General features: G+C 49.6%; 1 protein-coding gene and 1 long non-coding RNA gene across 7 annotated transcripts; one reads left to right on the top strand and one right to left on the bottom strand.

The window, feature by feature from the left end:
- Positions 1-956: 956 nt before the first annotated feature.
- On the bottom strand, positions 957-20290 carry LOC107503276. Of its 6 annotated transcripts, none has more exons than XR_001595193.2 (4): positions 19258-20288; positions 6872-12158; positions 6032-6421; positions 957-5690 (listed from the first exon to the last, which is right to left on the bottom strand). It is a non-coding gene; the product is annotated as an uncharacterized LOC107503276 (long non-coding RNA). The 6 variants fall into 6 exon arrangements; XR_004956319.1 differs by having other exon boundaries at positions 6266-6421; XR_001595195.2 differs by having other exon boundaries at positions 957-6421; positions 6872-9606; positions 11957-12158; positions 19258-20286.
- Positions 20291-22180: 1890 nt separating this feature from the next.
- On the top strand, positions 22181-27023 carry ZFP36L1 (ZFP36 ring finger protein like 1). The gene is made up of 2 exons (XM_016131323.2): positions 22181-22676; positions 25166-27023. Exons 1-2 carry the CDS (start codon positions 22620-22622, stop codon positions 26123-26125), a joined length of 1017 nt encoding a protein of 338 aa, XP_015986809.1. The 5' UTR covers positions 22181-22619; the 3' UTR covers positions 26126-27023.
- Positions 27024-27382: the final 359 nt, after the last annotated feature.

Here is a 27382-nt window from a genome sequence, read left to right as displayed (position 1 = left end):
CCACCCACACCACCCTGTTTCTCTGTGCTGCAGGAACTCTTCTCAAGGGTCCCTTCTCGGGCTGATAATGAAAGCCACCATTTACCGAATACTTGCTAAGCCGCTTCTGCCTATTTAATGTACGCACGTGTGCAGAGCACTGGGGGCTGTCGTGAAGTTTAACAACCATGGCCCCCAACATAGAGCCGTACTCCTTATCGGCGTGGGGCCAATAGCTTCCTCGCATGACCTCATATAACTGATGAGAAGCCCTTAGCGCAGTGTCTCGCATGGGATAATGACTTGGTAAATGGTAGCTATGACTATTAATCTTCGGAACAACCCTATGAGGTAGGTACTATGTTATCTCCTTTTCTCAGATGAGGAAGTTGAAGATCAGAGAGGTTAAGCCACTTGCCGGGAGATCACACAGGAAGTCAGGAGCAGAGCCAGTGTTTGAAATGGATTGGTTTGACTTGAAAGCTGCACCTAGTTTTTTGGGTGCTTCTCCCTCCTCCCCACAAGCTGGAGGCTATTAACGCCAAGGCCTTACTTTGCATAGGTGTAGGGTCACCAGGCAGGTGCATTCTTTTCATCCATCTCTCCAGCAGTGTGCTCTGCTTGGCTAGGCTTGGACCAAAAACCCTTGGGAGTCATCTAAAACGACTCATTCCCAGCCCCCACTTTTCAGATGAGAACACTGTGGAGGGAAGTGACTGCGCAGGGTGACAGGCCTCCCTCCTCATCAGGGCATGAGGAGAGAGCAGAGGGTGCCCACCTGCCCACTCCCATCAAGCCGGCATCGACACCAAGTAACAGGAGTCCTCACAAGGGGGTATGGTGTCCCCCACTTCTCAGAAGCTCGCCTTATGCCACCTCGCTTTTAGGAAAGACCTACGTTAGTATCTTTTGTACTAACTGAAAGAAACCTAAAAAGGATTTTTACTTTTATAAAATAAAAAAAGGTGAAAGGCGAAAATAGCACTCAGGTTTTTGTGCCGTGAGGTTTTGCAGAGGCCGCAGCACCACCAGACTCCTGCCCTGGTAACTACACTTAGCCTCGCAGTGTCAAGTCCCCGTAGCTTTGAACTGTGCCCATGAGCGTCTGTGCTTTGCCTCAGTTTACTTTGTGCGTTCCCGCTCTTACTATATATCGATGTTATTTTAGGTTTTATGTGTTATCTGGTATGATTTGGTAGGTTATTTTTTGGGTCTGAGAACACTCCAAAAACTTTCCACATAAAGTAATGGTAGTTGCTTCTTCACTTTACCTCATTTTGGCTTACGAAAGTTTTCATAGGAACGCTCTACTTTTGGAAAGTGGAGAAAACCTGTACGTGGCTTCCATCTGTCAGCCTGGCTTATTCTCAAGGGGCCGCCACGGGCACTTTGGGCTGGGGTCCGGGGTGCGTCAGCAGGGTGGGAACTCGGGGCAGGGATTTCTCTGCCTGCCTACCCTGCAAGGTTCTTGGAGCAGAGTGAGACTGCAGAGCAGGTCTCATCCCTGGTGGCACATCTCACACATCCCTGTAGCTTAAAAAAAAAAAAAAAAAGGCTTGCTGGAGAAATGGCTCTCCCCTGGTCCCTCAGTAAGGAGATGAAACGTCGAATGCACAGATGGGTAGATGATATACCATGTCTTCTCGCCACTGCTCAGCGACCCTGTGCCCATCAAATGTGACTCTGTTTCAGGCTTTGGGAATGGGCCTACGCAAATCCGGGTCAGGCAGTGAGAAGTTCATGGGCCACAGGCCGAGGTTCCTAAGGACAGGACACCATTTTAAGGCACTGAGGAGGGTGGCTAAGAGCTCAGGATCCAGCTTCTCTCTTCCTCCTCTCTGAATGATGCCCCTTCTGTAGAGGCCGGTCTTTGGGTACCAGGCGCAGAAACCCAGGAGCTCTGACCTTCTGCCCGTGGTTCCACCCCTCCAATCTCCACATCAACATCCAGCCTCAGTCCCTTCTCCCTTTCTCTCCAGGATCCCTTCCTTCCTCCTTCTGCCCTCAGCTTAAGAGTGTCCTCAGAGAAGCCTTCTCCAACAGCCGTCTCATCCCAAATCTAAATGAGTTGCCCATGCATGTGAGCTTTTCCAGTACCCTATTTTTTTTTTCATTGGAAATAGAAAACCTTTTCAAACAGAATCTTATACTTATTTATGAGATTCTTTTTTTAGACAAGTCTGTCACCTCTGTCAGACTAAGCTCCACTTAGTGTGGTGGGAACTTGGTCGTGGGCACTTGTCCTCCATGCCCAGCAGGGTGCATTATGCACCCACTGAGTGGATGCCAGAGCGCCCAGGACAGAACTGGAGACCTGAACCAGTGGCTCTGCAAACGTGGTCCCAGGACCAGGGAGGCAGTAGCAGCAGCAGCAGCAGCAGCAGCATCACCTGGGAAAGTGTTAGAAATGTAAATTCTCTGGTTTTGGGTGTGAGACTCAGCAATCTGTGTTTGAACCAACTCTCCAGGGGATTCAGGTGCATACAAACGTTGGAGAACCACTGGAGGAAGCAAACCCCTTGCTGTTCTATTAGAGTCCACTGTGGCAAAGGGCAGCTTGGGTCGCCTATAAGAGGAGCTGGGGATGAGCAAAGTCACATCTTCGAATGCAACAAAAGGCAGCCCATGTCTACCCAGGGGCGGGCCGAGCGTGTGGACACCGGCCTACCATCCCTGACCCCACATGGGCCCACGCGTGCTGTTTGGCCGGCTGGCCACTGGAGGGCAGTGCGACCACGTCCATCGCGCCCCTGCGAAGGTTTCAGGAGGGAGCAGCCCACGGAGGTCTGCCCAGGAAGACCAGCTGGGGCGGCCTCAGCCGGGAAAGAAGTAATAGACAGCAGCCTCGAGACACCAGCCCCAGACGTTCTTAGAAGCCCAAGGGGCTCAGCTGGTGTGCACCCCTGGCCCCTTTGTCTCCGGGGCAAGGGGCCTCCCTGCCTCGCCCCTCCTGGTGCTTGAGTTTGGCTCGCCTTGTGGCTTAGAAGGTTCGGAGGCCACGGGATTGCAGGACGCCCAGGACAGGAGACACCGTCTGGCCTCCTGGGGCAGAGCGCCAGAGAGGGCGGTGGGACCTTGACCGCCTCCCCAGAGGCAAAGGGCAACCTCCCGCGTGACCCCCTCTGAAGTGCAAAACAAGTCGGCCATCTTCACGGGTGGCTTAACCCTCTCCTGGCCAGCCGTTGGGCAGGCTTAGGTTTTGGGAGCTGAAATGCCTTGGGAATGGGGAGGAACTTCTAAGAACTTCAAGAAAACATTGGACCCTGGCAAATTCCCCGAGGGCGTTTGGAAATCCCATTTCATTAGCCATTAGGAGCACTGGACTTTTGTAAGTGAATTGGATTCGTTCCAGTGACCTTCTTTCTTCTTGCCCCATATTCAAAGAGCATGAAGCCAGAGGTAGTAAAAGTGGCTCCTGGTGGTCATCAGGTGTTTGTCCCGCAGCTGAGTGTCAGGATCCCAGATGAGCTCTCATCCAAGTGTAGTATCTTGTTGCTCACAGCATAAAATGCACCTTCTTCCCAGGTCATGCCGGTCTCCAGGGGTCAAGGATGGGCAGCCTGGTGCTGAGTCTCAGTGGCTGACTCTTTACAGCGCCTCCCCACTACTAGGATTTTAAATGTCATTCTGAATGCTGTTTGGGGAGCCGCAGGCCCTACAGGCCACACCAAACCTGTATCTTATCTCTCACCTGGTTCACACATTGATAATGTCTGTCATTCGGGTAATTTTCAGCTTATAGAATGTCCTTTTCACTAATATTGTCGATGCTTCAAGGTCCAGTTTAATGATCAGTTTCACCAGGAAGCCTTCCTCAGTTTCCCTCCCCTCGTCTTCAGCGGAAGCAGTCTCTCTCCTCCTCTGCCCACCTGTGACACCATTAGCTTCTGCTGTAGGACCAGCTCTCCTGTTTTCCTTGGTGCATCCTCCGGCATTGAACGGAGGGCACCAGGAGGGCAGGGACCATGTGATGTTGGTCTTTGTGTTCTGCATGGTGCCTCACACACGTGAGTCATTCAGAAAAGGGTTGTTGAAAGAGAATCCTGAAATTGTTGAATGAGTTCGAGTGTTGGAAACAAAGTTCCCAAACGTTTTGAACCTTGGGCAAAGGAACATGTAATGTATTTTCTTAAGCCTTGTAATGGAATCCTTTTGTGTTCAATTGCTTTATTTTTAGTGAAAATGTCAGGGTGCCATAGAAACAAAAACCATGGGTCTGAGATCGACCGAGAAGACTAACCACCCAGTCCCGTGTTGGTTCCTTCCTCTGTGTGGCCTTGGATAGGAGCCTGTGACATGAGATGGCAATCAGCATGTCAGGCCCCAAGGACCAGCCAGGGAAGGTCCAAACTGGGCTTGAGGTCATGATTTTAGGCTGAGATCTTCTGAGGAGGCAGAAAAGCCAGTGCCTTGAGAGTCTTGGAGAAGGCTGGAGCTAAAGGAAGAATCCTTTTTCCTTTTAGAGTAAGCCAAAAGTGCCCGATGAAGGACTCCAGAAAGCCCCTTGCATGCCTCACCCACAGATGATTTGCTGAACACTCATTAAGGGGAAAACAAAGAGGTGGTTTTGTTTATTTATTTAAGAGGAAAAATAAATGAGCTGTGACAAAACAATTTGAAACCAGGCCCCTCTGAGACCTGGGCTTTCACTTCCTTGATGGGAAGTAAAACAGAGAATCGAATCCCCCTCCAAATAAAAGTGAAGTTAATAATCAGACAGCTCGAGCCCTGGCCACATCCTGTGTCAGCTCCCTCCCTCCCTTGGCTCACTGTTTATAGCTGCAGAACCCTCCTTCAGAGCCCAGAGTCAGCTTAACTCTTTCCTCCCTATCCCAGGCAAGCCCAACCCTGCTCTGAGGCCCGCAGGCTCCTCACACCCTCTGCTGCAAGGCCTTCTTTCCCCAGGCCTGCCCATGTGGGCCTGAGTAGCACAGGGCAGCCAACCTGCCTCTAAGACCCTGACCAATGTATTTAGTAAGTGCAGCTTAGATTGAGTGATGTCTTCTGTTTGTGCTGCACAAAACCCAAAGTGTCACCTTCCCTTGCCACCCCTCCAGGGAGACACTAGGTAAATGTGTTCCTCCTCTAGACTTAGGGCCTCTGCTCCATGCAGCCTCCATTGCCTGGTGGTTTCCATGAGCTGCATTTTGATGGAAAGAAGCACAAATCTTTTCAGCTTTTGGTCTGTGTTGAACGCAGTATTCTGTGCATGTCTCTGAGCTGCTTTCTATGAAAACTTTACACTTCCTTCAAATGCCTTTCCATGTTGTAGCAGTTATTTCTCCCAGGACCTGTGGGGTCATTATGAGCACATCCCTATTGGGCTGAGGAGGAGGCCTTGCTAATATTTATCGAGGGCTTTCTACGTGGCAGCCACTCTTGTAAGCAACATCTCTGCCCTATAGAGTCACTGTCCTCATTTTACAGAGGAGGAAATGGAAGCACAGAGAGGCAAGTATCTTGTCCATTGTTATAGGGCTGGTAAATAGCGGAGCTGGGATTCGAACCCGGGCATTGTGCCTCCGAAGGCTGTGCTCTTAGCCCCAGCACTCAAGCTCGCACAACAAAGATTGCTCTCTTCTGTGGAGCCGAGGGGCTTTGGGGAGCTTAGAATAATTCTGTGAATTCATTTTAAAGGTCCCAAAGCCTAAGGACCTTGTAAGAATGTTGGAACTTTGTCTTGAGCGATCCTCTCTCCCTTCTCTTCCTTCCTAGGGAAGAAGGTGAAGAGAACATGCAGGGGGTTGGTGGACAATGGAGTCAAGGAGAGGCTGGGGGTGGAGCAGGTTGGGATGGGACAGACCCCTTTATCCGCCTGGCAGAAGGCGGTAGGACAAGAACCCAAAGACTTGGGGTAGCTGCTCTCTCAGGGACTGGACCGCCTTCTGCTTACATCCTCTCCTCCCTTCGAATCCTATAGCCTGTGGGTTCCCCACCTGAAGTCACCAACACCCTCTTCTGGCTGACACTTGTCTCACAGGAAGCCACTAACAAGTTGCCTGGGGGCAAGTGGCAAAGACTTAGGAACTGGCTGTGTGGGCCACCTACTCACCTCTCCTGGGATTCCTTCCCCTGCATGCCATGAGTACTTAGATTTGTTCTTGGAAAAGGGGAGGATGCGTTATGCTGCCCCTGCTGTCTGGAAGTGTTCTTGACCACTTGCCCAAGGCTCAGCTGGGGAAGCCTCCAGAAGCTGGGGTGGGGGTGGGGGGACCTGCGGAGCACAGGGCCTGCAGTCTGGCTGTGTACTCTGAACCCCTTGCTCCCTCTTTGTGATTAAGCTGACCTGCCGAAGGTCTGCTTTCTTGAGATGCATTTCGCCATTCAGAGCCATGGGCCAGAGTGGGCAGTCCTCATTTTCCAATTCATTCTCCAAACAGAGAGAACATGGTGGGGGCTCCATCCCAAGTGGCCTGTTCTTCCTGGAGCAGGGGTGGTTCCTCTGGGAAGGGAGGAAGACAGCAGTGATTTCTCTGTGACACCTGAAGGTCACCTGCCTGGATCAAAGAGGTCTCAGCATATGTGTGCCTTGACTTTTGTTTTATTTAGATGTTTAAGTGTAGCATCTGTAATTTAAACAGAGTGCCCAAGATGGGGTGGCTCCACTGAGGTCCTCAGAAGCTAAAGGCTGACATTTGTCAAAGCCCCTTAAATCAGAACCACCCCTTAACAGTGCTGACTAGTGCAATGGTGTTTTATGCACATTAATCTCATTTACTGTCACCTTAGGAAAAGGGGTACATGTGATTACCTCCAGTTTCCAGTTGAGGAAAGTGAATTTAGAAAGGTTGAGTAGCTTTCCCATTCTGCTTGGGGTGGGGTGGGGGGGGGGTGCGGGGAATGTTCACTGTAGTTTAAAATACATTGAAACCAATTTAAAAATAATTTTCACCCTGTTTAAAAGCAATGCAAAGTGGACACCAGCCTCTCTGAATGTTTTTCCCCCAGTCCTGAGGGGCAGGGCACCACGCTTGGTCTTCAGCATGTGTGGGGAGGGGGTTTGACACGCCCTCCTGACCCTGGGGTGGTGGTCTTCCTTGCTGTCAGCCCTCCCTGGCTCCTGCCGGAGCTCCCCACACAGCCTCTTTTCTTATCCAAGAACGCATGTCCTTAGAAAGTAAAGATCGTGTCGTAAGAATCAATAAGACAAGAATTCCTGAGTTGAAATTCCTTCAGCTCTTATGAATTGAAAACATGTTAGTATGGAAAATTCCAGACATATACAGAAGGAGACGGTAGTAAGACGAGGCCTCATCATCAACATCATCAAATCCTGGCCATGCTTGTTCATTTATATCATCATCTGCCTTCCTAACTCCCACATAATTTTGAAGTAAATCCTATTTATCAGATTATATCATTATCAGTATAGCAGTATGTATCTCTTAAAAGAACAGACTCATTAATGTAGCCACACGGTCCTTAATACACCTAAAAATTAACAACACCTCTTAAATATTACCAAGATTCAGTCGGTGTTCACATTTCCAAAGCATTTTTTAAAGTCTTTGCCTTTCTACTTAAGGAGGGGTGGGGGAGGGGGAACAGCCCTAAAATAAGAATTTCTCAGCATTTGGTCATGTCCTTACAGTCTAGCTTCTAAAAGGCCAGATTTCTGAATTTGGGCAGAAAGGCCTGGTTATTAAGCCTCGGAGGCCGACAGGCACTTCATAAGCTTGCCCCCTTGTAGCTCTCCTCTTGGCCAGAGCCGCGCACGTAGCGGGCGCTGGGTTAGTAGTGTGCGCTGAGTTTCATAGCAGGATGCACACGGGCGAGGGTGGGGCCGCAGCCTCGTTGAGCTAAGGCGGGAGGGAGGACGGCGGGCAGCCCCTGTGTCCTCCCGCCCCCGCGGACGCCGGGCTGCGTGGCTGGCCTTGGCTCTCTGCGCAGGACTCCACCCGCCAGCTGCCTGGGCCTCCCCTGGGACCCTCTTCTCTCTCTTGCTCAGGATACTTGACTGTGTTCCAGTGACTCCGTGGAACCCCACTTGGTGGGGCCTCTGGCCTTCTTCTTGGTCTTGCCAATTTGCTGTTTAACATACAGCAACAGTTGACTGGGGGTGCTTTTAGGGAGGGGGCAGCTCGCATGTGGCAAGCGCTTTGCTCCTCTGTCCCCACAAGAGCCCCAGGAGGTCAGTATTGCTGCCACTGCCATTTCACAGCCAAGGAGACTAAGGGAGGGCAGGTAAGCCCCTTGCTTGCTAGGAAGTGGCAGTGCCAGGATTTGAATGTGGTCGGCCTGCATTGGGTGCTCTCCATTGCAACATATTGGTTCCTAAATGTTAAGACGAGTTTAGCAAACTGCTAGGCCACTTGGCCAAGGACCAGGCACTTACTCTTTTGAGGACAAATCTTGACAAGTTGGAATCTGCAGTTACCATGCACTTTTCCCTGCAATGTTCACGTCTTCCAGAACAGATATAGTATGACTTATTATTATACACACCCTTATTAGAAGATTAGCTCAGCTGAATGGAATAAATTTTAGGTCATCAGCCTCTAATTTCCTGGTTTGTCTTTTCTCATGGTTAAATAATAGTTTGAGTCATAGATGGCACTATCGTAACAGGGTTGAAGGTTAGCAGGGCTGGGAAGAAACTAGGTTGAGTATCCAAGGCCATAACCTAGAAATTATCCCTTCTGTACATTTTGTCATATCGCTCGGTTTTCAGTTTTTGATAGGAGAATAATGTGATTTATAGACTGTACAGAATCAGGGTCAAGTACTTAAGAAGAGGGAGAAAAGCTGGCACTGGCACCATCTTCTTTGTCCCAGTCAATCAGAGTTCAGCCCGTGTGGCTTCCCCTTGGCTCAACTTCGGAGGTGCAATTTTGGATGTCTCGGTGAGGCTCAGATCCCTTATCTAGTGGGAGCCTACCTCACCCATTGTGGACAGCCCTGGCGCGCCAAAGCTGGGCGCTAAACCAAACTCACTCTCGTTTTTACTGCCTTCGCGTCTTGATTTTGCCTTGGTCTGCTTCAGCTTTCTTCCAACTCCTGCTGTCCTAGAGAAATAGAAGGTGGGGAGAGGTGGGTTTGATTAAGGGAAATGGAAAAAACAAAGCAAACACAGGGAAGAGAGGCATCGCCAGACTCACAGGAGAGAGGCAGCAGAAGGCAGAAAGAGTCCGAACATGCAGAGGGAACAGAACCAGCATCTAGGTGCTCATGGTGTTAATGGGCACACAGTCCATATGAACTTCAAGAAACTGTTCGCCAGCCATGGCAACGGGAAAGCTGTGGCTATCTTTAGGTCTCCTGGTGAATGCCTGGGAATGAATTTAAATTACTTAAGTTGTTTCCAAAAGTGGCATTTGCTAGGAAACCTCTGGCTTTGTATAGAGTTGGGGAAGCCAGTCTCCCATGAACCCCAACTGTTACAGGATGCTGTGTCTCTGGGTTGGATTAGCTCTGGTCCACGGAGCTGGTGGCTGGATAAGTGCCTCCCTGGATGATGCAAAGCTGATTCCCAGGGCTCCATCACACCTAATGCTTCTCCTGTCTGCCACAGGACCTCTCCCGCTCAGATTCTTCAGCGAGCCCTCCAGAGGGCACCATGATGGAAGCCACCAAACCGGGGTGAACAGGAATGGTTTTTGGCCTTGCCCAGGAAGATGAGCCCTCACTCTGCAAAAGACCAACAGTAGAGGTAAGTGGGGAGAATTGTAGGAAAAGCAAGAGCCAGATGGAAAGTGTTCTTTTCTAGGACTGTCCTTGCTCAGAGTTTGGAAGAGTCTGAAATCCACGAAAAGCAGTGAGACTGAGAACATTAACGAGTGTGGCTGGTTGAAGGTCAAAGCGGTCGTTTTAAATTCATTGTTGCCTCCTTTTCCCTCCTGGTCTCTCTTTATTTTTAATTTTTTTTTTCTGGCATTGTTTGCTTTCACATTCTTCTCTCTTTGCAGAATATTTATAACTGCCCCCTTCTTCTTCTTTTTTCATTTTCAATTCCCCTCCTCACCCTACTCTGCCTTCTTAGCATAATTTTTCTTTTCTTGGTCTTCCTTGTTTTACATCTGGATTCCCTGATGGTTTATTTTATCCGTTTCCTGAATTTCACTCCTCTCCCATTTCTTATAGCCTCTCCTCCCTAACCCTCCCCACCCTTTTTCTTCAGCTTCAGTTCTTTCCCCTAAAGATTTCCTTGGGCCACACAGGCTTTTATTCTTGTTCATCTGTTTAAGCAGTGCTGGCAAGAAGGAGGCCACAGCCGGCAGGCAGAACCACGGTGGCAGAAGAGGACCTGGGCGTCTGAAGATTCTCCCTCAGCCCCACTGTCCTTGGAAGAGGAGCTTCTTTCTGGAGAGGGGGCTGGGGAGAGTGCTGCTCTCCCCCCTGCGAGGGCTGACATCATCTGCCAAGCCCAGGCTGAGATCTAGGGCAGATGGTGTTTCCTCCACGGTGTGTGGGCCTGGGCCGCATTGCTCAGGGAGGCCATGGAATCCGCACTTCTCTGTGTGGACTGCTGGGGGATTCACCAGGTTCCACCCTGAAAGGCTGGGACTCAGGGGAGGTGCACCGACTGGGCAGGTATCACTTGCAAAGCTCTGTGCTGTGGGTGGGAGATCTGCAGCCTCTTTGGGGGCAGATCCTCATTCTCTGGCTGAAGTCGGCCTGGGCATCTGGGGAGACAGAGGCAGTTTTCCAGCAGAAGATGCTTCCAATACCCCCATCCCTAGCCAGAGGGCATTTTCAGGCTGCAGGGTGAATGCAAGAAGAAGCTGATAGTTGGAAGGAAGTATCATAAAGGCTCTTGGCCACTGGAAAGCAACACAAACCCCACCTGTGAGTCTTGAGGGTCAGCCCTGGTACTGACAGAAACAGGTGGCACTTCTTGCTGGGCGTGGTGGCCGAGAAATCCTAGAAGTTGCAGCCGCACCCCTCCTTGTCTGGAGTGGTGGGAGGGGCATAAGGAGCGTCCAGGCTCTGCTCCCCAGCTGTCTGAGGCGAATCGACTGGAGTCCATCTGGCTGTCGCCCCCGGCCCAGGCTTGCTTCCCACCCTGGGGCGTCAATGCCATTGGGTGCTGGCTGAGTCCTTAGCAGGCCCAGCTGAAGGGTGGATGCGTCAGTGCTCTGCCTGAGTCACACCTGGAGCTGAGTTGCATCCTGGGGCCCAAGAACGCCCGGTGGATGCCCATTGGGCTGCACTGTCTTTTCCTACATCCTGTGGTGATGGTGGCCACATGCTTCTCTGGAAGTGCCACCAAGGGCTCCCTAACCTTCTACACACCTTGTTCTTTTGCCAGGTCCCATCCATCCCTCCTGCTCCTCATCAATGCACAATGTTCTCTGCCACTTTTGAAAAGTACTATTGATTATATAGAAGCTTGAGAGAAATCTTTGCTTATATTTTGTACTCTGCTTATATTTTATACTCTGCTTATAATTTGCTTATGTTTTCTAAGCCTTCTATCCTGGAGTCCAACTCTTAGAATCTAGCATTTTTTAAGACCCTAGAACCATATGATCCAGGAACCCCCACCCAGGCCCTTATTACTAGGCCTTGTGAGTTTGGTTTATCTCTGGTTCAAGGGCTGTCCTAGGCAGGAAGACTGGTTAGGGGACTGACTAGTGATGAATTTCCTTCTAAGTTCCCTCAACTTTGCCAGGAGGCTGGGGGGAAGGATCTGGCCTTTGATCTAGGAATTTGGATGGAGATCAGGATCCCAACAGCCTCTTGCCCTTCCCACCTGAGCCCAAAGTGCAGGCTCCTTCAGTCTGCCATCTCAGCACAGCCTTGTTTCTGCCACCTCCCTCTGCCTTCCCTCTTCCCACGCACCCACGTTGTATAAATATTTACACCCCCGGGCTGGCAGGAATCTTTCTCCAGCTGCTTCCCTGGTCTCTGGGAGAGCTTGTTCTCTCACTGAACAGCTGCAGCAGATCTGGTTGCCTTGGTCAGACAAGGGCAGGCCCTGGTTTGGGGGCCTGCGGTCCCCCGGGGGTGGAGGGCACAGTTGGCGGGAGAAATTCACCTCTAAAGAAGTCACAGAGCTGTGGCAAAGATCCATCCTCTCTCCTCTGCCGGCTGCCTGAGTGGCGACCCTCCAAGAGCTGTCTGATCCCTGCTATAGCTGGGGAGGTGGGTCCTGCTTCTCCAGGGTGGGGTCTGCTCCACTCTGGGCTGGGTTTTGCTAGAGAAGGCTGGAGGATCATTCCAAAGCAAACTGGCTGGTGCTAGGACAAAAGAGGAACTTAGTTTACTTACGAGCATTGTATAGTTTATATGTGCTATACCCTTGTTCATGCTGAAGCAGACCCCGCAGTTCAGAGCAAGAGCCCTCTAGGGAATCTTCACACTGGGTCTCTCCCAAACTCCTGCCCAGGACATTGTCCTTCCCACCAGCCCCTGAGCAGTCTTTCTACTTTGAGGCTGGGGAATGAAGAGGTCAGATGTTGCTTTTCCTCGTTTTCTTTGGTGACCCAGGAAGCGGGAGTTTGCCAGGGAAGCAAACTAGCATTTGCTGGGTTCCCATGGGCTGGGCACTGCATGAGGTACTTCCCCAAATTCTCATGTGATTACTTAAGTCTTAAGCCCGGCAGATTTCTGAGCTTCCTTGTGTGTCTCCTCTTCCTGCCCTCACGCAGAAGCCACATAGCAGCGAGCTCCCAGACACAGAGCCCGTCTCTCTCCGGTCCTTTCAGGCTCAGCAGGCACCTCCGAGGGCCAGCCGGTCAGTGGACGCTGTTCTTACCTGCCCACAGCAGGTGCAGTTCGCCTGCTCCCATCTCCTCTCCTGTGTCTCAGTTTCCCCCATATCTGTGGGAGATAATTTACCTTTTCTCCACAAAGCATTCCAAATTCAGCACAAGAACAGCTTTTTAAAAAACGAAGTGGTAGTTTCATTTAACTCCTTTTTCTACGTGTGGAACAGGGGCAGGACGTTCAGGTATTGGGCACTAAGAAGAATGTGTGTTCAGTGCTTTGGGGAGGCTGAGCAGAGGGAACACAGGGATTAAAGGGCCTTGCTTGATTACATATCCGACAACTCCCAAAATTCAAGTAGAGGAGCCGCTGGGCTGGGTGTGGGGGGGCGTAGGATTGGGGACAGGGTTCTGATGGGGGCTGGGGACAGAGGCTCTAGTCTCCCAATACCCACACTTGTGCCAGAAAGAAAACAAATTCAATATCCCTCCCACTCCAGACCCCTTCCCGGAATGAGAGAAAATCTGGCGTCAAAGGTGCCTGGGTGAGCCTGCAGAGAGAGGCCTGGCCCCAAGCTTGGTATTCAGTGGGTAAAGGGCCATCTGAAGGTGAGGCAGGGCTGGAGTGGGCTGCCTGCCGGGGAGGATGCAGGGAAAAAGATGGGAAACCACAGCTCAAGCAGTGCAGCTGCGAGATATTCCTGCTGCCTGCCTGCCTCCCCACCCCCAAAAGGTAAAACAAAACCCAAATAAAAGTCTGACCTGGCAGATATTAATACCTCAGAGCCAGGGCTGGTGTGCGAGCCGCCAGCCCCCTCTCCCCCTTCTGTTTCTATAAGCGGCTGAAATAAATTTAGCGAAACAACCCCACCCGTCTGAGGGCCTAAGATTTCAGAGCAGTGGGACTCTTTACCCTGAAAGCCCCTGTTTTTCAGAGCTGAGAGCTTTTTGTTTAAATTCCCTTTGGGAATGGAATGCTCTCAATCTAAAATAATTATTTTACGGCAGTCATTTATTCCTCACAGATAAATGCTTTGACACAGTATGGCTTGCCAGAAAGCTGATCTACAGATGCTCTACAGCTTAAAATTGTCAACTCCTTGGGGCCAGCCAGTGCCTATTTGGATCCATCAGAGTATTTATTGTGATTATCTTCTGCGAAGTCTGTGCATGTTCAGCTAAGTCCCTCTGTTGTCTGTCATACAGAACAGTGGTTACAGTTGGCTAAGTTGCCACAGTGGAGAAATACTTATTGAGAGCCTACTGTGTGCTAGGCCTGTGCCAGGCACTGGGGTTTGAGTTGAGAGCAGAGACAGACTGCTCTCATGTAGCATACATCCTGGTGAGAAGGGAGATGTCAAAAAGTTAAAAGATTACAAAAGACCTGGTGATTAACATCATACTTAATAGTGAGAGACCGAATACTTTCTCCTAAGATTGGAATCAAGATGAGGGTATTAACTCTCATCATGCCTATTCAACATCATATTGGAAGTCCTAAACAGGGCAATAAGGCAAGAAAAAGAAATACAATGCATAAAACTGGAAAGCATGATATTTAACTATTCCTATGATTGTCTATGTTGAAAAACAAAACAAACACATGCAAAAACAACAAAACTAAGGAACCTACCAAACTTCCTTATAACTAAAGTGACTTTGTAAGATTATAGGATGAAAGGTCAATACACAAGAATCAACTGTATTTCTAAAAAGTGTAAGAAATTGGGAACTAAAATTTAAAAAATTTACCAGTTACCCTCAAAAGGGAAATAGTAGGTACATATCTAATGAAACGGATATCGTATCTATATGCTAAAATATATAAAACACTGATTAAAGAAATCAAAGACCTAAATAGATATACCACATTCATGGATTAGAAGATTCGACATAGTAAAGATGCCAACTCTAGAGAACTTATCTATAGACAATGCAATTCCAATAAAAATTTAGGTTTTTTTTGGTAGATACAGATAAGCTGATTCTGAAATTTATATAAGAAGGCAATGGAATGAGAATAGTAAAACAATTTTGAAAATTAAGAATAAAGGTGGAGGAATTATACCACCTGATTTTAAGATTTACTATAAAGCTACAATAATCAAGACAGTGTGGTACTGGCAAAGGAATGAACATAGAGATCAATGGAACAGAATAAAGAGACCCACACCAATACGGCCAACTGATTTTTGGATAGGTGCAAAAGCAATTCAATGGAAAAATGATAGTTTTTTTTTTTTAAAACAAATAGTGCTGGGATTGAACATCCATAGGAAAAAAAATTGAACCTCAGCCTAAATTCACATTTTACATAAAAACTAACTCCAAATGGATCATAGATCTAAGTATAAAATATAAAACTATTAAACTTTCAGGAAAAAAATAGAAAATCTTAATGACCTAGAGTTAGGCAAAGAGTCCTTGGAAGTGACATCACAAGCATGATGCACAGAAGATAAAGCTGATGAATCAGACTTCATCGAAATTAAGAACTTTTACTCTATGAAACATACTGTTGAGAGAATAAAAAGATAAGATACAGACTGGAGAAAATATTTGCAAATCACATATTCAACAAAGGAACTGCATCCAGAATATATGAAGAATTTAATATTCAACAGTAAGAAAACAAACAACCATTAAAAAATAGGCAGAAGGTTTGAACAGACATTTCACCAAAGAGAATATACGAGTGGCAAATAAACACATGAAAAAATGTTCAATATCATCACCCATTAGAAAAATGCAAACTAAAACCACAAGGAGATACCACCACACACTTATTAGAATGACTAAAATAAAAAATATTGCCAATTATAATTGCAGGTAAGGACGCAGAGCAACTGGAAACTCTCAGATATTGCTGTTGAAGATGCAAAATGGTATATCCACTCTTAACTGTGATTTGGCAGCTTTCTATAAACTTCATCATATTCTTACCATATGACCCAGCAATCCCACCCCCAGTTATTTACCCTAGAGAAATAAGAACTTCTGTTCACACAGAAATCTGTACATGAATGTTTATTGCAACTCTATCACAATGGCCCCAAACTGGAAATAATCCAGTGACCTCCAACAAGTGAATGGATAAAAAACTAGTTGTATACCCATACAGTGAAATATTATTCTTTAGGTAAAAGCAATGAATTATTGATACATTCAATAACATGGTTAAATCTCAAAGGCATTATGCTGTGAAATCATAGACTGTATGATTCCATTTATATGGCATTCTGGAAAAGACAAAATTATAGTATAGAAAACAGATCAGTGGTGGCCCAAGTAAGAGATGGGGGAGGATGTGACTACAAGAGGATAGGATAAGGAAGTTTTTTGGGGGTGACGGGACTGTTCTGTTTCCTGATCATGGTAGTGGTTACATGAATCTATTCAAATGTTAAAATTCAGGGAACTGTATACCAAATAAAGGTCAATTCTACTGTATGTTAAATTAAAAAATGAAAAATGGTTACAGGAATGAATGCATTCTCACAAACCAACATAACTGCTTTGGAGGAAATGAACGGTCCATGAGGACATAAGAGAGAAGGCAAACATATTGTCTTGGTGGTCGGGGGAGACGAGCATCAAGAATGGTTGAGGAAGCGATGCTAGAGCTGGGTTCTAAAGAATGATTTAGAATTTATTTGGGCCAAAGGAAGGTCAATTCAGATAGCAGAAATAGCATGTGTCAAGGCCCTGGGGCAGGAGGAAGGATGGTTCATTTTCACATGAAACTGACTAGAGCACAGGGAGTGTGCCCTGGGGGGTGGGAGAGGTAGTGGTGGGGAGTGTAGAGGGTCTGAAAGTCAAGGCTGGAGCAGTGAAAGAGAGTCAAATTATGCTGCACTAAGAGTTTAGTTTTTATTCTAAGAGGGATGGGTAGCTAAGGTATTTTCACAATTGTTAACACAAGGTCAGATCCAGGTTTTGAAAAAGATCACTTGGACTTCCATAAGGAGAAAGGTTTGAGGGAGGGTGGGGATGGAGCCCAAGTAAGTATGCAGGAAACTTGGAGTTGGAAAGAGCTTCTAAAATGGGGTTTCTCAGTCTTGGTAATACTGACATTTTGGGCCGGATAATGTTTTGTTGTGGGGGTTGTCCTGTGCATTGCAGGATGTTTAGCAGCCTCCCTGGTCTCTCTGCCTTCTAGATGCCAGTAGCACTGACCTTTCCCTCTCCAGTTGTGACAACCAAACACATCTCTAGACATTGCCAAATATTCATGGGGTGGGGGTGCAAAATTGCCCCTGGTTGAGAAGCAATGCTCTAAAATAACTAAATCCAGTGTTTCTGGCTTCTTAATAGAATCATCTGGGGGAGCTTAGAAATACAAATGCAGGGTCTCACCCTAGACCAACCGAAGCAGAATCTTTAGAGGCAAGTGGGGCATCTACATAGTTTTAAAAGCTCTTCAGGTGATTCTGCTCCCAGTGATGTTTGACCAACACCTGTCTAGTTCAACACTCTCCATCTACAGATCAGAACACTGAAGCCCAGAGCAGAGAATGACTTGCTGAACCTGGGGCAGAGTAGCTCTAGAACCCAAGATTCCTGATTCCTAGGCCAGTGCTCGTCCATTAGACCCTATTGCCTCTTTAACAGCTGCACAAAACATGCCCATAAAATATAGGAAAACTGGCTTCCCTGAGTTACCAGCTCTGGTCTTCTGAACATTTCAGTGTTAAGGCTGCCATTCCCATTCCTGTATGGTCCAAGCCCTCCCTTACTGCCACCCCTGGAGCCTCCCTGCCTGTTCTTTTCTATTCCTGCTACTGGATTTAGGGTAACCAAAGCACCTTAATGGGTTCAACAGCAAGGTTTCAGGTTTCACTGAAAAAATTTACTATGTACCAACTCCAGTAAGACCTACTTATGAGGCCCAGGTAATAGAGAAGCACTTGCCTTCAAGGAGTATATAGTTTAGTGGGAAGTAAAAAAGATACTTTCATAAACCACAGTTAGCATGCTAGAGCGCTACAGGCTTCAATGGCACCATCACAAGGCTTTTTGTCTGCTCGGAAACCTGCCTGAAGCCCCAGCAGAAGAAACCTCTTGAACAAAGCTCCAGGGAGGGGTATCAACAACTGCTAGCAGTTTGGATTGGCTGGAGGGAAGATACCTATCTGAGCTAAGCACTGGCTGGAAAGAGCTTCTTTTACCATTCTGATCATCCCAGAGGCTAAGTGACCAAGTTCCAGGTTGTGCAACTTGTGGCCAGTTGGCAGAGTTGGCATACTCATCAAAGTCTAGGTGACTCAAAACTCATAGGCTATCCTGTCTCTAGACAGGTCCAGGCAAGGAAGGAGGAGGTGTAGCTGTGGGCTAGTTTGGGAACGTAACTAAATTGTGGAACATCTCTGTAGGGAAAGTGTTAAAACAACTGACCTAAGAATGAAGGATTAGATGTCCCATTTTAGGCTGAGCAAAAGGCAATGAGAACCCTTACCATACACATACACCAGGGCCGTGTTAGCTTGGGGTTGGATTTTCTCAGTAGCCCTAGAAGGGGGTGGGGCTGACTCCCTGAACTATAACTCCAGAGGTTCCTGACACTGCAGAGCTGCATTTGTAGAAGACCCTCAAATGCCCTCTCTTGAGGCCTTTGCATAATTTGGGGGGCGGAGGAGGGGATTTTGGTATTCAAGTAATGCCCACTAAGCAGTCTGAGGGGCTTGAGAACTTTGATAGAAGAGTCTGACTTTCAGACTATCAACAGAGGCCCAGTTGATCTAGCGTTCAGAAATACTTGTCACAATAATCAGGTGTTTTCAGTTGGGCAGCAGGTTCCCATAACCTCATCCTGACTCACCTTACTCATCCCAGGTTCCTGGCCTGTGCCCTCTCCCCTTTCCAGGCCTCAGGGCCTGTCTTGTCCAGGGGTAGGGATGGGGACCAGAAAGTGATATAGATCAAAGTTATCAGTTGACCATTTCGTGGACATATATACTGAAGAATTTTTTTGCAAAATGAATACTGCCCAGAATTGTTGGGGTATAATGAGGCCCCAAGAACGGTTTAGTTAACAAAGGCCAGGCATATAACAGATTTCAGCAAGGCAAATAATCGGGCATTTTTTGGCCTATTTTATCCCTATTTTTGAGATGAGTAAACTGAGGCTTTGGTGTCTTGAAAGTCACAAGGCCAAGATTTGGATCCAGAACAGCCCAACTTCAAAACCCTGAGCCACAGATTCTCAAACCTCAGTGTTTAAGTCACTAACAGGAAATTTATAAAATGCAGATTCCTGGCCCCATCCCAGAGCATCTGATTCAACCCGCCTGGGTCAAAGCTGAGGAATCTGCATTCCACAAGCACTACAGGTAAATCTAAACCAGGTACCTCTCCAGCAGCACTTGACCTTCCCTCTCCTCTCGAATCCAGGGACTTTGCAACTGTCCCAAGATCTCAGGTAGCAAAGGCTGGAAGAATGACTGGGCCCAATCTAAAGAACTTGGAGGATTTTGCAGATAACCTGAAGCCGGGGAGGAAGTGTAACACCGCAGGGCTTCTGTGCTACGACCAGAGCCAGGAAGGGACTTTGGGGAGGGGGTGCCTTGGGAGAGCGCTGGTTACAAGGGCCAGCGGTCTAGGAGGTCAGCGGCTCAGTCCCCCATACTCTCACCTGCCGCGAGGAGTGCCCAGGGTCCAGATTGGTCAATCAATATATCCGTTGCGTTCCCCAAATTCCGAGGACTTTCACTTTCTCCCTTTCACAAAACCTAATATCCCCAAGCCAAATACCTGGCTAAGCCCTCCTCGCAAGGAGACCCGTTCCAAATGAGAGCGAGGAAGGCCCGGAAGTCCTCCGGCCCAGGCTCGTCGCCTCCCAGTCGGAAGCGGCAGTGCAGGTGAGGGGCGGCCTCTCAGGCCACCGCGCGGGTAAGGGACAGGAGAGCGGACTGCAGACCGAAGGAGGCGGGGAGAGCTGCGCATGCCTCCCGTCGGGCTTCCTGCCCAGGTCGTGGCTCGCTGCCGTTCCCGTCACCATCGGGCACCTGCCGAGCACGTCTGGGCGGGGACAGGCCAGCTCTGGCCCTCAGACCCCCACCACTCCTCGGCCTGGTTGGACGCTGCTCTCCGGCCGGCCGCGGCGTGGACGCTGGGTCAGCGAAGGGTTAAGGAGGCTCGCTACCCACCTCGGCTCACTCACCCTTGGAAAGTCCCAGAAATGACGTTTCGACCCGACAATTAAAAAAAGAGTTTAATTATAGAGACAGGCTCTGGGAGCTGGAACAAACCCGGTCGGTCGGCGGGGCCGGTAAACAACTCTGGAGCGAGCGGGCCAGGCTGGCCGCCGCCCCGCCGAGCCCGCGCCCACGGGAGAGGGGGAGGGGAGCGCCCTCTGGGAGTTGAAAAAGCGGAGGAAATTCGAGGAATCTCTTTGGGGGGGAAAAGAAAACACAACTTTTTAGTTAGCCCGGGGCGCCGAGGCCTCGTGATGGTGCTCTGGCCGGTCGCGCAGCCGCGGGTAAAAGCGGCGCCCTCCCCACTTCCCCCTTCCCCGCACCCCGGCAAGAGAGGGGGGACAAGAGGGGCGGGCCGGCCCTGCCTGCAGGCCCTGGGTCCCCTTCCTCCTCTATTCTCCACTCCTCCCTACCCCCAGCAGAGCTTCGCGAACCCTCCCGAGTTGGACCAATGGACCCTTTTTGGGGGGTGGGGGTGGGGGTGCGGGTGGGGGGAATAAAAAACAGAAATAGCTTCACATGAGGACGCAGACTAACCTTGTGGTTTAACGCGCACCCTACTCTGTCCTGAAATCTGGAACTCATTACCTCATCACCAAGAAACTGCACAAAACCGCGCCCCCCCCCGCCCCTTCTTGGAGTTGGGGAAAGGAGCGAGCAAACATCCCTTTAAGAAAGAAACCTACATTTGATTGATTTAAATTAAGGTGGATGGAAGTTATTTCCCTTTCGGGCGCTTGCCAGATTTCAAGAAAAGCTGCAAAATGGGAGCAGGGGAAGGGAAGCAACAGGCGGCTGGACAGCAGCAAAAGATAAAGCAAAGGGCAGCAGCCGGGTTAAAAATGGGGGCTATCAATTTAAGTCAAGACAAATAAAAGCAGACCGGGCTGGGGATCGCGTAGATTCGTGGTTGCAGTAAAAGCTGTGTTTCGTAAAGATGAAAAACAGCCGGTTCCTAAAACAGTTGTAATTTGGAAGGTGTCCTTAGGTTTGCTCGGAGGTTGACGAACAAATAAAAAATGCAGTATAATGTGTGTGTGTGTGTGTGTGTGTGTGTGTGTGTGTGCGCGCGCGCGCCCGCGCGGTAGTGGTGGTGAGAGTCCGACTCGAGCGCTCTGCTCGGCCCGCCCCGTCCTTTCCAGAGAAACGTGCTCATAATGGGGTGACCTAATTACATCGCAATGGAACCCGCTCTTAGCCACTCAGTGCACCAAGTTTCATAACAGACCTGGAGGCCTAGAGTGCTGGGAAGAAACGTGCGCGGGCCGAGGAGGTGGTGGGGCACGCGGGGGAATAGGAAAGAAACGCAGCCCTGCGGTTTCCGCCTGGGTCCTCACTTAGGCACCTTGGCCAAGGCGCGGGGGCAGGTCGGGGACACGTTAATAACTTACTTGGGTGGGTGGAGGAACACCCGAACCTAACAATAAATAAATACATATTTTACAGTTTTTAAAGGAGTTAAAATCTATTGGGGGCCTTTCGGTTTCGAGGATCCCATACCCCTCCCCCTATCCCGCCCAAACAGAGCAGCGTGACAAGCCATATGTTCCGTTCCTGTGGGGGCGGGGGAGGAACAACAATAAGTTGAAAGTGTCGCCTCCCCCATCTCTTTAATTTCATTCTTGCCAAAGTAACTTTTTTATTGTTCAAGCGTCTAGGCGTGTATTTGTGTTTTTTCAGCGCGGCCCAGTTCTGAGCGCGCGCGGAAAGTTGTGCTGCTGGGTGGTTTTTTTTTGGGGGGGGGGAGTGGAAGAAGGAAGGGGTGTTCATGAAGATTCAGATTTTCTTTAGAAAAAAGTTTGAAGATTGGAAGTGTGAAATAAAAACAGCTCCAAAACCTGCTAAAGTAAACAATTCGCCTGGGCGGTGTTCGAAACCCCCCCCCCCCGCCCCCGCCTCACGCAGAGTGCCGGCTGCAAAGCGAGCGCGAGTGTAGACGCGTGCGGCGCGCTAAATCTTACTGCGCTCACCCGCGCCAGGCCAGGCCCTCCTAGGGGAAAAAGTCCCAACCCCTGCCCCCCCTCTGAAAAAAACGTAAAATCTTAGACTTGAAGGCTTTGTACGTCCCGAATTGCCAATCCCCTCGCCCAGCTGGGTTAGGGGAGAGGAGCCTAGTGAGGAAGAAAACTCGGGAAAAAGTTGTGCGGGGCCTTTGGAGAAGTTTCAGGAAAGATCTCAAGATGGAAACCACAGCGAGGCACAAGACGGGCTTCTGCTCCCACTTGCAAAAAGAGAAAGTCGAGCTCACCTTCCTGCTCGACAAAAAACAACAACACAACAAGAACCCCAAAGAGTGGAATGACTGATGTCACAGAGCCGGGCTCACAGGCTGACAAAGGGGAACGCGCCCCTCCCCCTCCGCGCCGCGCGCGGCCCCAGACTAGGGCGCCGGGTAGCAAAGCGAGCGGACTCGAAACTTTTCCTCTTTAAGAAAAAAAGTTGTGAGCGGCTCGGAGTGGGGATTTTTTTTCCTCGCCTTCTTTCCTCGTCTCCCCTCCCCCTTCTTCCTTTTGAAAGTTTTTTTTTCCCGAGTTTGACCGCATGGCTGATTCAACTTCAGTGTCAATCAACTTTTTTTTCCTCCTCTTCCTCATTTAAATAAGTTTAAAGCTCCTCCTCCCCCAGATTAACTTTATAAATTGGGCTTCGCGCGCCGCAGCCTGAGAGAGTCAGAAAGGCTAGGGGCGCCGGGAGCAGGCGTGTGGGATTCCAGACGCGAGAGCCGGAGGCTGCGCCTTCCCCGCACCGGGACCTTCGCGACACACCAGATCCTCGTCCCTGCCCCGTACGAGCACCCACGATGACCACCACCCTCGTGTCTGCCACCATCTTCGACTTGAGCGAAGTTTTATGCAAGGTAAAGTGAGGGCGAAGCGTTTGCTTTTTCACTTTGTTTTCTCTTTTGCTTAAGAAAGAAAATCCCCAAAAGTTTAGGTCTGGGAAAATGGAAGAGTGGGAAAGGCGAGATAGTTCTGTTCCCCCCATTTCCTGTCTCCTCCCTTTCGTTTGAAGGAATTTAGCTCTCTCCTCCCCACCCTTTGAGTTTCAACAGTTCCTGGCGGGGATTACATGGGAATCTGGAGACTAGAGTTTTGGGGGGCGACGTTTGCATTGCGGAGCTGCCCGGGGGACGCAGGGCATTGGACTGGATTGGGGCAATTTTTCGGTGATTTTTCGTTTCCAACATGCTGCTTGAGCTCAGTTTCGCTGGTCTGCTCTGTTTCCCCGTGTGTGCTCTGGGTCTCCCCGCCGCAGGAGGGCTTCGAGTCATTAGCCACATTGCCCGCCTGTGGGGTTGGGAGAGGGCTCCGTTGGCGAAGTGATCCCAGGACGACGTTTTGCTGGGAGATTTTCGCCTGTTTTTTTTTTAAGGGGCTGGGAATCTGCGAGCAAAAGGCCAAGAGTTGTGATTAAAAGGGATGTTGCAAAATGAGTTTGCAGTGGGACTTCAGTTCGCCCCAGTTCGGCCAGGCTTCCTCTTAGGATAGACAGTTGTGCTGCAGACTTTGGGGGTGAGAGTGAGACTCGGGTTAACCCAGTTGTGTTTTGGGGGACCACGGCTTGTGGCCATGGTGGGTGAGGGGACGTGATGACAAAGTGCGGGTCTGAAGTCAAGGGTCTTAGTGAGGAAGGAGTTATTGAGGTTGGGGGGCAGTTGGGGGGGAGGCTCCTTAAGCTGTGTAACTTGCCAGCTAGTGTGAGAAAAAGCAAGTTTTAAACCCGAAATGTTTCAGCAGGGCGGTTTAAGTGTACAAAGCAAAAAAAAACTATGGACATTAATTTTTCCAAAGCCCCTTCTTCCAGTTTTCTTTCCGAAGAAGGAGGGAAGCTGCTAGGCTACTTTTAATTGCTAAAGTGTTTTACCTTCTTTTAAACACGTCGGGTCATGTTGCTCTTTTTTCCCAGCTTGCTTCTCCAGTCCGCGCAGCTGCCAGGGCCCCAGGGCTGCAGGGTTGGGGTGCAGGGACACCGAGGAGCTGAAGAGAAACATCTTAAAAGTTGGAATCTCTGCCTCCTTCCCTCCCTGCACTCTCCCAAACTCCAGTTGTCTTGGCGGCTGCGGCTGCCTGTATTCTCCCGCACTTCTTCCTTTTCCCTGGCTCTCACTCTTTGATCTATTTCTTTTTCTCTTGCCCCCTCCCCCCTCAGGACTTTTTAAATGAACCTCATTGTTAGGAACCGGCTCTCTACTTGGTTCCTGTAATCCGCCCCGTGGGGTGGTTGCAGTTACAGATTCCCGATCACCCGCAGCTGATCCTAAGGGACCAACTTTAGAATTTGCACAATGACACCCACATGGGCTGAGAGCCAACTCCCAGTCATGTCCCCTTACCGCCCTCCCACCCCCACCCCCAGCACCCTCTCCAATTCTTGGGTACACTTAGGGCAGGTGACCAGGGTTCCATTAGAACAGAAACCTTCCTGTGGTCATGCTGCCCCCCACCCTCCAGATCCACTGCGTGTGTGTGTGTGTGTGTGTGTGTGTGTGTGTGTGTGTGTGTGTGGAGGGGTGGGATTTGGTGTTTTCCTTTTCCTCCCCACCTGCAGCCCAGCGTTAAAGATTAAACACTGGTGCTCTTATTCCAGCCTGCTCACGGAGCCAGAAGACTAATTGCAAAGGCATCTTCCCAGTGGAGGGGGGTGGGGTGGGCAAGGAATAGTGAGGAGAGCATTATGGAAGGCACTCCTTCCGGGAGCACGGGGCAGTGAATTTTAGTTTCAGGAATCCCTCTTCCCTCCTAATACCAGACAGGGGATTTCTCCTCCCCCCCCAGCAAGATAAAGCAAAGGCAGTCTGGAAACCTGTTGCCAAAGGAAGGGAACTCTTCAGAAGGAGGAAATTGAGAGTCTTAGGCCAGGTGGTGGTGGGGTCATTTAAGCAGTGACTGATTAAAAGAGGGGAGAGCTCATAGTCTCCTGAGGTGTACCTGTTTTTGTTAGGGGGAGGGGCACTCTAGAGAGGTCTGAGTTTTGTGAGTTATTTTGAGTTGAGGAATCTATTTCAGAGCTATAGAAGTTGGATTTTATGGATAAAAGTGTTAGCTTTAGGGACAGGATATGGGGGTGCATTCCAAGGGACTGTGTGAGGTAGGGTGTGTGCATAAAACAATTATACAGGACAGAAGTTTGTGTGTGTGTGTTTTAATGCATGGGGTCAAAGTAAATCCTGGTGGCTGGTCTGGAAGAAGGAGGAAGGGGGGCTTGCCAGGGCAGAGGTAGGGATGGTTCCTTGGAGAGAGATGGGGCATTTCTGATGGTGGAGGGGGCTGCCCTTAATGGGTACCCTCCTTGGGCCTGGTGGATGGTCTTTGTTACTAACCATCCTCTCCCCTCTCTTTTCTCCAGGGTAACAAGATGCTCAACTACAATACTCCCAGTGCAGGGGGCTGCCTGCTGGACAGGAAGGCGGTGGGCACCCCTACTGGCGGGAGCTACTCCCGGAGGCACTCCGTCACCCTGCCCAGCACCAAGTTCCACCAGAACCAGCTCCTCAGCAGCCTCAAGGGTGAGCCAGCCCCAGCTCTGAGCTCTCGGGATAGTCGCTTCCGAGACCGCTCTTTCTCAGAAGGGGGCGATCGGCTGCTGCCCACCCAGAAGCAGCCGGGGAGCGGTCAGGTCAATTCCAGCCGCTACAAGACGGAGCTGTGCCGCCCCTTCGAGGAGAATGGTGCCTGTAAGTACGGGGACAAGTGCCAGTTCGCCCACGGCATCCACGAGCTCCGAAGCCTGACCCGCCACCCCAAGTACAAGACGGAGCTGTGCCGCACCTTCCACACCATCGGCTTTTGCCCATATGGGCCTCGCTGCCACTTCATCCACAACGCTGAGGAGCGCCGTGCCCTTGCAGGGGCCCGGGACCTCTCTGCTGATCGTCCCCGCCTCCAGCATAGCTTTAGCTTTGCTGGGTTTCCCAGTGCCGCTGCCACCGCCGCTGCCACGGGGCTGCTGGACAGCCCCACGTCTATCACCCCACCCCCCATCCTGAGTGCTGATGACCTCTTGGGCTCACCCACCCTGCCCGATGGCACCAATAACCCCTTTGCCTTCTCCAGCCAGGAGCTGGCGAGCCTCTTTGCCCCTAGCATGGGGCTGCCTGGAGGTGGCTCTCCGACCACCTTCCTCTTCCGGCCCATGTCCGAGTCCCCTCACATGTTTGACTCTCCCCCCAGCCCTCAGGATTCTCTCTCGGACCAGGAGGGCTACCTGAGCAGCTCCAGCAGCAGCCACAGTGGCTCAGACTCCCCCACCTTGGACAACTCAAGACGCCTGCCCATTTTCAGCAGACTTTCCATCTCAGATGACTAAACCAGGGTAGGGAGGGACCCCCTGCCCACTCCAGCCCCCCACCCCATACCCCCTATCCTCACCTCCCTACCTTACCACCCCTACATTAACAAGATTAAGCTCAACTCCTTTCCTCCAGAACCTTGGAATGCCCCTCCTTCTCCTCCCTTTTAACCCCTTACCATGAGGACAAGTCAATTTGTCAGTAGCTTCCTCTGGCTTGAAACCCTCTCCCCTTGATTTTATAGCCCACTTACCATGCATAACAGACAAGTCCCATATTTGTCAGTAGATGCCTTTTTTTCTGGCTTAAGCCTTAAGTGCCAAATCACAAAAGAAAAAGCAGTAACAGTTTACAGAAGCAACTTAGTGCCTTGTAATCTAACTTTGTCACTGTGACTACATTACCTCTTCAGCGCCAGAGGGCACCCGTGGGCCTCCCGGAGCCTCTGCCCATGGGGAGGGGGGAGGGGGAGGGGACCCAGGACCAGCAGCTCCCTCCACTGGCGATGCAACTGCACCTTCCCTTACTTCAGTCTCCCACACACTTCCTTCTCCCCCTCTCCCCAGCATATACCCCCTACGCCCTCTTGGGAGAGTTGTTTCCAGACTTGGGTTTTTGGGGAAACGTATCTTGACATTCAAAACCTTTTTCTTCCCGACCTGAACCTCTGTTGACTGATCTTGCCTGGGTTGGTGTAGGTCTACAGGAAGGAAGACTGAAAAAGTGGATGAAGATTGTGACATAAGTGGGACTTTGTGATTTATTTTTTTTCTTTTTTTTTTTTAAGTGGGGAGGAAGGGGAAGCTAGATGGACTATGAGAGACTTGATTTTGGTGCTAAAGTTCCCCAGTTCATATGTGACATCTTTCAAAAAAATAACAAAAAAAAAAAAAAAGAAAAGCTAAAAAAAAAAAACATGTAAGGGGTGAGAGTTAATGGTATTCATTCCACATACAATATCTGTGTAAAACGATTTCCCGTAGAAGTAGCTTTAATGGTTTTTGCTCTAGAATACCGTAGGTCTATCCTTAGAGCACTCACGCCATGCTTTTTTCCCTGGGTTTTAAACTTCATATAACTTTCAGAAATTGGAGAGCAAAAATTTTGCTTGTCACTGCACATCAATATAAAAAAGCTTATTTAACTTATCAAAACGTATTTATTGCCAAACTATGCTTTTTTTTGTTAATTTTGTTCATATTTATCGGGATGACAAATCCATAGAATATATTCTTTTATGTTAAATTATGATCTTCATATTAATCTTAAAATTT

This window comes from Rousettus aegyptiacus, unplaced genomic scaffold, assembly GCF_014176215.1.
Source record: "Rousettus aegyptiacus isolate mRouAeg1 unplaced genomic scaffold, mRouAeg1.p scaffold_m13_p_3, whole genome shotgun sequence".
NCBI classification, from domain to species: Eukaryota; Metazoa; Chordata; class Mammalia; order Chiroptera; family Pteropodidae; genus Rousettus; species Rousettus aegyptiacus.
The sequence above is the reverse complement of the archived record's forward strand: the minus strand, read 5'-3'. Positions and strand labels throughout refer to the sequence as shown.